This window comes from Aquila chrysaetos, chromosome 19, assembly GCF_900496995.4.
Source record: "Aquila chrysaetos chrysaetos chromosome 19, bAquChr1.4, whole genome shotgun sequence".
NCBI lineage: Eukaryota > Metazoa > Chordata > Aves > Accipitriformes > Accipitridae > Aquila > Aquila chrysaetos.
The window spans coordinates 27,100,103-27,108,949 of record NC_044022.1 but is presented as its reverse complement, the minus strand read 5'-3'; the positions used below and the strand labels follow the sequence as shown (position 1 = coordinate 27,108,949).

The following is an 8,847-nucleotide window of genomic DNA, read 5'->3' as shown; positions in this document are numbered from 1 at the left end:
GACGAGCGTTTGTCTTGTGGGTGGGGGGGGGTCCTGCGGGCAGAGGGAGGTTTTTGGGGTGAACCCTGGGGACCTCTGGCTCCCACCGCGGCCCCTCACAGCCGGGGAGGAGGAAGAGGAGGAGGAGGAGGCTCTGAGCAAAGTCGTGTCACAACCCAAGTGCCTTTGTGATGCCCGGCTGGGGCCAAGCTGGGATGTGGGATGGGATGGGATGGGATGGGATGGGATGGGATGGGATGGGATGGGATGGGATGGGGGGGCTCTGCCAGCCCCCACAGACAACACCAGGCAGAGCTCAGGGTGCCCATCCCCACCCTGGGGGTCCCATCCCCACCCAGGGGGTCCCGCTGCAGCAGAGCTGGATCAGTGCCTTCGCCCAAATCCCCCCCCAACTCGCCACCACCAGTGCCTCCGGGGCATCCCCCCCCGTCCGTCCCCCCCTGTCCCCACTCCCAGTTTGCCCATTAGGTACTTGCTGGATCCATCCCCTCCCAGGGGCTGCGACACCCTCGGTGGCAGCGGGGCTGGCACCCGGGTCCCCGGTGGGTGCTCACCTGGGTCCCCCGCCGTGGGTGCTGACCCAGGTTCCCCCACGGGTGCTCAGCCCCCAGCCTCACCAAGTGCCCTTCCAGGGGGGGTCCCCGGGGTGGGGATCCCCCAGCTGTGCCTTCCCCCCTCCCCTTCCTCGCCGGGGTGAACCCCCCCAGGCTCTCCCTGTCCCCGGACCTCGGCACCTCGGACCCCTAGCCCTCCCCATCCCCCTGTCCGGCCCCCGCTGCCACCGCTCCGGCTGAGATGAAGGATGGTCCGGACCCCCCACCTGCAGCCCCCCCCCCCCCCCGCCCCAGTCCTCCCCTTGTTAGTTAATGGGGCATTTGGTGTGAACTTAATCCTACTAAAAATACTGTCATGTTGTACTCTGTGTTTTGGTGGTTTTTGTTAAATCATGAGCTATTTTTTTTTTAATCTTTAATGCAATGGTCATTGTCAACCTCTTGTCGTGTGCCGGGGGGGTGGAGGGGGGCTTCCCAGGGGAATCACGGGAAGGGGCGGGATGAGGAACCGGGGCCCAGTACAGTCTAGGCTGGCTGTACTGGTCCCACCATGGTCTGCGACCCTCCAGGCTGGCCGTACTGGTCCCAGCGCGGTGGGGACCCGGCAGGGGACACTTCTGCTGCCCCATTTGGAAGACCCCCATTCCCCAGCTGTCCCCCCTGCACAGACACCCCCCCCATCCCTGACACCCCCTGCAGACCCCGACCCCGGACCCCATCGGCACATCCCGGCACTCCCTTGGACGGAGCATGCTGTGCCGGCACCCTGCAACCCCCTGCCCCCTCCCTGCCCATCCTGGGGGGGGTGCAGGACCCTGCCCCCCCCCCCCCGGTCCCCTTACCCCAGACCACCCCCCCCTCACTACTCCACACCCCAGGATCCTCCTTGCTGCCATCCCGGTGCCCTCCAGGACCTTCTCCATCAACACCCCCCCCATGGCCCCCCGAGGGGGGCTGCGTGGGGCAACCCTCTCTCCCTAGACTCGGGGGGGGCTACTTGTGAGGTGCTACCCCAGGTCCCTGCAGCTGCTTGGGGTCTTTTGGTGGGGGAGGACACACCTGAAACATCCCTAAGGTGCTGGGGGTCTGTGGCACCCCCGGGATCGCCTGGGGGTCCCCTGCTGGCACAGGGGGGGTCTCGGGGGGCTGAGGGAGGGGTGGCCATGCAGACCCCCACCACCTGCAGCCTTGGCGGGTGGGGGGGGTTGCAGCAAGGGCAGGGGGCCGGTGGCGTCTTCAATAAATTAAGTTTTATTTGGATTAGTGTCATTTGCAAATGGGGTCAATAAATTACAGAACGGTTAAAAAAAAAAACAAACAAAAAAAAAGAAAGAAAAAAGGTGAAACCCAAACCCACCTCAGCTGGGACGGGGGGGGGGGGGGACACCCTCGGCAGGGAGGGGACGGGGATGGGGTCCGACCGCTGCGCAGACACACGGACAGGGACGCCGGCGCAGCCATGCCGGTGCTCGCCGTGCTGCAAAGCCCACCGGCAAGGCCAGCACCGGCGCGGTGGGTGCAAGGGGCCGAGCTGCACCCTGGGCTCCCCCGGGACCCTTGGCAAGGTCCCTGCCCAGCGGTGATGTGCCGGGGGGGGGGGTCCCGGCTGCATCCGTGCCAGCTCCGGTGAGAGCACCCATCCTGCTCCTGGCGCGGTGGTGACGGCCGGCGAGGGGTCGCGGCTCGTCCGAGGGTCCCACCGGCTGCTCCGGGTGGGTCCGTCCCGTGCCAGCCCCTCTCCGGAGGAGCTGCGGCACCCCCGGAGCAGCTCAGCCCCGGCACAGCGGGACGGTGACAGTTCCCGATGCCTCGTCCCCATTGGCAGCATCCATGGCATTGCCGGCGAGCGGAAAGCCCCACTCCTGCGTTTGCCCCCCAAAATCTCGTTGCACCCCGGGGGGTGTGGGGGTGTTTCCTCCCCTTCAATTCCGCCGGGCTGGGGTGCTGCTGGGGGGGGGGCACGGAGGCAAATCCGTGTCCGCAGGATTTCGGGGGAGGGTGCATCACCCCCCCCCCATGCCAAAGGGGGCTCTTGCTGCCAAATTCCCGGGCACTGCTCACCCTGTGACCCCCAAAACCCCCAGCCCTAAAGTGCTTCCTCGCCCTCAGCCCAGCGGCACGGCCCGTGGGGGGGGGGGGGCTTCCCGGGGTCCACCATGATGCCAGAGCACCCGCAGTGCCGTGGGGAGCCCCATAGCTGCCCCCACCCCTGGGGTGCACCGGGAGCCCCCAAAAGCATGCTGGAGCGATGGCTCTGCCCAGGCATGCCGGCTGGGCCAGGGGCTGCTGCCCCCCCCCACATTTGCACGCCCGTGGTCCCACAGCACCCATGGGTGGGTGGTGCCGGTGGGGAGCCATCGGCGGGGGCTGCCCCCAGCTCCCGGTCCGTCCTGTCGGCACAGGGTCCGGGAGAGGGTGGGGGGTCCCGTGGCCCCCTCGGGGAGCAGCCTTGGGTGCCGGCAGCTGGGCAGGGCTGGGGGGGGGTCCCCGGTTCATCTCCCCGCTGGCAGCCGTTTGCCGGAGCATCATCGCTGGGTCCACGGTGGGAGCATCGGCGCGGTGGGCAGGGGCCGGCGGTGGGGGGCCGGGGGGGGTTCGGGGCAGCCGGATCCGGTGACCGGCACATCAGAAGAGGTTTGTCTTGAGGGCGTTGGGCTTCCGATGGAAGGAGGAGAGAACGCCGGAGAAAGGTCCCGGCACGGCTTCGGCGGGCTGCCAGGCCTTCAGCAGGTCGGTGGCGTTGGCGGTGCCGCTGCTGGTGCTCACGCCGGGCCAGATGGGCGCCTTGAGGGGCTGGGGGGGATGGCCGGGTCCCATGGGTGGCCCCGCACCGGGGCTGGGGCTCAGGCTGCTGCCGGGGCTGCCGAGGCTGCCGGCGGCGGGCAGGGATGCCGTGCTGTCCGGCGTCGGGCTGCAGTTGGACTCCTTGGACTCGTCGTCCTCTGAGGAAGAGCGCGGCTCTGACTTCTTGCCGGCGGTGCCGGCGGTGGCACCGGCACCCTTGGCGTTGGCCGCCCGCTCCTGCTTGCGGAATTTGGCTCGGCGGTTCTGGAACCAGACCTGGAGGGGACGGGAGGACCCCGTGCTGCCATCCGTAGGAGTTTGGGGAACCCATGGGGTGCAGATGGCTCCGCAGTCCCCCCCATGCCAGGGTGCTCACCCCGGGGTGCCCCTTGCAACACCCCCACTCCCACGGGTGAAACGTTTTCCACTGCACTGGGGAGGGGTCAATACATCTAAAACCAGCTACAGGCTTTGTGGCGCTGATGCTGGGCGCTGGCACTGCTGCGGTGCTGCGGCACAAGCACCGGCGATGCCGGGGGGCTCTGCAGGGGCTCCTGGACAGACAGTGAGGGGCACTGCCGGGGCCCACGATGCCCCCCTGCCTGCACCTCGTGGGGTCAGAGCCCCCCCCATGCAGCCTGTGCCCCCCCAGGGTCCGCAGCACGCACCTTCCCCACGGTGCCGACCGCAGCATCGGCCCCGCTCACCATCCCCACCTGGGAGGGAGGTGACCCCAAAGACGGGACCCCCCTCCCCGGCAAGGACTCGGTAGCACACAGTCCCGCAAGGTGCTGGCAGGATGGGGGGGGTCCATGGACACCACCACCTCATCGCCAGCGGTTTTCCCCCAGGACCATGTCCATCACATCCCATTCCAAACCACAGCAGAGCTCTGTCCCCGCAGCTGCTGGGGATGTCAGCAGCCTCGCCTGGGAATGGCCGGACCTGGAACCACCGCCTGGTCCCCCCACCCTTGGGGACCAGGACCCCCCAGCACTGAGGGACTGCAGCGTCCATCCTGCCTGGAGGATGCTGAAGGCCAAGGGCAGGTTGTGCCGCTGCTGCGGAGGGGCGGCTGCCAGGGCCGAGCTGTGCCGTCCCGGTTAGCGACAGCCGCCAGCCCGGCCGTATCCCCTGGCTGCTCCATGGCACTGCGGAGTGCTTTGGGGGGACGGGGGGAGCAGGGTCCCATGGGACCCTTCACCCACAGAGCATCCCTGGTGCTCGGTGCAAGGAGATGCTGGGGGGTGGCCCAGGGACCGAGACGTTCCCTGGGGTGTCAGGGACACGGACGCTGGCTCTGCCATGCCGGCGTCTCCCACTGCTGCCCCGATCGTGGCGCTGCCGGAGACGGATCTCGCTGCTGGGACCCATTGGGCAGCCCGGGACCCCCTGGCCGAGGGGGGCCAGGGTTGGGGTGCAGCAGGACCCACTGAGGACACCCAGGGCGATCCCTCCTGAGCTGTCCCCACGTCACTGAGCTGTGGGTTACCACGGCTCGGGGTGCAGCGGGCACACTGCCCCCCCCCCCCCCCCAAAGAACAACCCCGGAGTGTCCCGCACCATTCCTCAGGCTGTGCCTGCTGTGCCGGTCCCACCCAGACCCTCTCATCCCTGCCTGGCCCCCAATAACCCAGCACAGTCCTGTCCGCCCCCCCCCCAGCACCCACCGAGCACCTGCCCTGCACCCGTGGAAACGGGGGAACCTTATTTTTCCCCTGTGTGCTGACAAAGCAACTCCCTCCACGGTGCCATGCTGGGAGGGGGGCAGGAGCTGCCCCAAACCACCCCATTTTCACCCAAAACCAGAGGGGAGCCGGAGCTGGGGCTGGAGGGGGACACCTGCCCCAAACCCCACGCACTCCACAGCTGGGCTGGGGGCTACTGGACGGGTCCTCTCCTGCTGTGGGATGTCACCCTCCCCATTGACCACCCCCCCCCAGCAGTGTCCCCCTCTCCGGAGGGGTCACACTGGCCGTGTCCCTCCAAGGGACATTGTCTGGCTGGGACCCTCTCCCTGCCGTGACTTCTGGTGCCCCATGAGGACCGCAGTGCCAACGAAGCAGGGGCTGCACCCATGAAGGGGGGGGCTGCATGGACAAAGCGGGGTCTGCATCGCCGCAGGGCCAATCTCCACCCCCCACGGCCTTTACCAAATCCACCCGACCTCAATGCGTTTGGGACTGTAACAAGTCATTGCTGAGGGGTGCCAGCGCAGCGGTGATGTGGCATGAGCCAACCCCCCCCCCACTTCTGCCAGCAGCCGGGCTGGGCCCCGGGGGATTCCTCTGAGCCCCCCGGCAGAGCAGGGCTGCGCCGCATTCCGTCCCCTCGCCACTGCGGTGACAAAGCCGGGTCCCAGCCCCGCTCCCTGTCCCCCGTCCCAGCCGATCGCTGGGGAACGACCTGGTGGAAACGCTCCGGTCCCGGCCAGGGCACGCGGCACCGGGAAAACACACGGACGCGTCGATTCGTGGGGGGTGGGTCCCCACGTTGGGACCCTGCGGTGGGTCCCCATTGCTTCCCCGACACGACCCCAATGCGAGCAGCAGGATCCCAAAGTCGGGGTGCAGCCGCCTGGACCCCGGCTCTCTGGTGGGACCAGAGACCCCCCCCATCCCCAGGCCCCTCACCTGCACCCGGGCTTCGGTGAGGTCGATTTTGAGGGCCAACTCCTCGCGGGTGTAGATGTCGGGGTAGTGCGTCTCGGCGAAGACCCTCTCCAGCTCCTTCAGCTGGGAGCTGGTGAACGTCGTCCGGATCCTCCGCTGCTTCCGCTTCTCGTTGATCCCCGACGGGTCCGAGAAGAATTTGTAGGGCACTGGGGAGGGAGAGGAGGGGGTGAGAGGGGCTGGCACAGCGGGCAGGGCCGGCAGGGACACAGTAGGCAGGGGAACAGGGGTTCACTGGGCAGGGTGGGCAGGAGACACCGGGTGAGATGCAGGGAGCTGGGATGCACCGGGCGGGATGCACCAGGCAGGGATGCAGCGGGCAGGGATGCAGCGGGCAGGGATGCACCGGGCAGGGATGCAGCGGGCAGGGATGCACCGGGCAGGGTGGGCAGGACACGGCGGGCAGGGCAGGCAGGGCGGCCGCGGAGCTCGGGCGCTGCCTCCCCGCGCCCCCCGGTCCCGTTCGTTCGTTGCCGCCGCCCCCTCGGCGGGGTCCCCGGGCGGCGGGAGCGGGGCCGGTGCGGGGCCGGGAACCGGGGCCGGGGCTGGGGGGGGGGGGCCGGTCCCGTCCGGCGGCTCCTTCGTTGTCGGCGCCTCCGCGGGCAGCGCGTCCGCGGCGGCAACGAAAACGGAGCGGGGAAGGGGAGCCCGGCGGCGGTGACCCCCCCCCAGCCCCGCTACGGGGCCGCAGACGCCCCGGGGACCTCGGGGGCTCCGCGGCCGCGCACGGGGCGCCCGCCCGGCAACGGGGTCGGGGGCGGCGGGGACCGGGGTCGGGGGCGGCCGTGGCGGGGCCAGCCTGGGCTGCGGGCACCGGCGGCACCGGGCACCGGCGAGACCGGGAACCGACGGGACCGGGAATCGATGGCAGCGAGCACCGGCGGGACCGGCAACGGACGGGACCGGGAATCGATGGCAGCGGGCACCGGCGGGACCGGGAACGGAGGGCAGCGAGCACCGGAGGTAGCGGGAATCGACGGGACCGGGAACCGATCGCACCGAGCACCGACGGTACCGGGTACCAACGGCAGCGGTCACCAGCGGCACCGGGCACCGCCGGCAGCTGGTACCGACGGTACTGGGAGCCCACGGCACCGAGCACGGACGGTAGCGAACACCGACGGTAGCGAGGAGTTACCGATGGCATCGAGCCCTGACGGTACCGAGCACCGGCGGCACCGGCGGCAGCGAGCACCGACGGTACCGAGCACCGGCGGCACCGAGCACCGACGGCAGCTGTCAACGACGGCACAGAGCACCCGCAGCACCGGGCACCGGCGGCCCCGGGAACCGACAGCGCCGGGCACCGGCGGCGGGGGATGCTCCCGCACGCCCGGCCAGCGGGTGCTGGGGCTCGGGGACGGGGGGGCGGTGGGAGGCAAGCGGGGCTGCGGGGGGGGTGGTGGTGGCGGCGTCCCTCGGTGGGCGCGGGGGGGGTCCGGGGGTCCCGGCTCCGTTACCTGCCGAGTAGGGCGAGGGCTGGTGGTCGCGCAGCGCGCCGAGGGCGCAGTTGGCGGAGGCGAGGGGGGGGCAGGCGGGCCCGGTCCCGAAGCCCCCCCGCATGGGGCTGTACTGGAAGGAGCCGGCCTGGCTGCAGGGGCTGAACTCGTAGGCGGACGCCTCCATGGCGGCCACGCAGGAGTCGTAGGAGTTGAGGTAGGAGTAGTCCATGGCGAACATGGAGCGGCCCCGGCTGCCGCCCGCCCGTTACCGCCGCCGCCTGCCCGCCGGCCCCCGGCCCGCCCCCGCCATCCGCCGCCCCAGCCCGCCCCGGGCCGCCGCGCCCCGTAAATATACCGGCGGGGGGAGCGGCGGACAAAGGCTGCGCTCGCCGGGGGCTTTTGCATGACAATATCTCCCGGGGACGGCGGGCGCAGCAGGAGCGGGCGGAGCCGCCGGCCCCCCCCCCCCGCCGCCGCCCCCCGCCCTTAACCCTTCGTGGGCGCCCGCCGAGATCCGCACAGCCCCCCCCCAACTCAGCCCCCACCCGCCTCCCCCGGCTCCCGCCCCGGTCCGGCCCCGGCAGCCGCGCACGTCGGGGCGGGCGGTGGGCAGCGGCCCCGGGGCGGGCGGGCGGCCCCGCCGTCCCTGCCGGTGTGCCGGGTCCTTGGCAGGGCCCCCCCCGCACTCCCCCCCACCCCCCGGTCCCGGGGAACCAGCAGCAGCGGCCCCTGTACCGGTCCCAGCCCCCCCGCCACGGCCCCATCCCTGCCACGGCCCCATGCCCACCGTCCCTCCCGTCCCTGTCCCCAGCCCCTTCCCGTCCCCTGCCCCGTCCCCAGCCCTGCCCCATCCCCTTCCCCATCCCCATCCCACCCCAATCCCATCCTCATCCCAGTCCCATTCCCAAACCCCATCCCCACTCCATCCCACTTCCATCCCCATCCCAATCCCCATCCCACCCCCACTCCAGCCCATCCCAATCCCATCCTCTTCCCAATCCCCAAATCAGTCCCATTCCCAATCCCCTTCCCCACTCCATCCCAATTCCAGCCCCATCCCAATCCCTATCCCCACTCAATCCCATCCTCATCCCAAACCCCAGCCCAGCCCCATTCCCAATCCCCAAATCAGTCCCATTCCCAATCCCCTTCCCCACTCCATCCCAATTCCAGCCCCATCCCAATCCCTATCCCCACTCAATCCCATCCTCATCCCAAACCCCAGCCCAGCCCCATTCCCAATCCCCATCCCCACTCCATCCCAATTCCATCCCCATCCCACTGTGCCCCCACGGATCCACCCCCACCTGATCCCCAGCCCTTCCCCCCCCCCCCCCCCGGCACCGCTCCCCACCCCCCCTCCACCCACAGACACCCCATGGCAGCACAGGGGGG

General features: G+C 70.2%; 1 protein-coding gene across 1 annotated transcript; it reads right to left on the bottom strand.

The window, feature by feature from the left end:
- Window positions 1–2,717: 2,717 nt before the first annotated feature.
- On the bottom strand, window positions 2,718–7,752 carry PHOX2A (paired like homeobox 2A). The gene is made up of 3 exons (XM_030043029.1): window positions 7,471–7,752; window positions 5,972–6,159; window positions 2,718–3,614 (listed from the first exon to the last, which is right to left on the bottom strand). The coding sequence occupies exons 1-3, from the start codon at window positions 7,688–7,690 to the stop codon at window positions 3,180–3,182; spliced, it is 843 nt and encodes a 280-aa protein (XP_029898889.1). The 5' UTR covers window positions 7,691–7,752; the 3' UTR covers window positions 2,718–3,179.
- Between the last annotated feature and the right edge of the window lie 1,095 nt (window positions 7,753–8,847).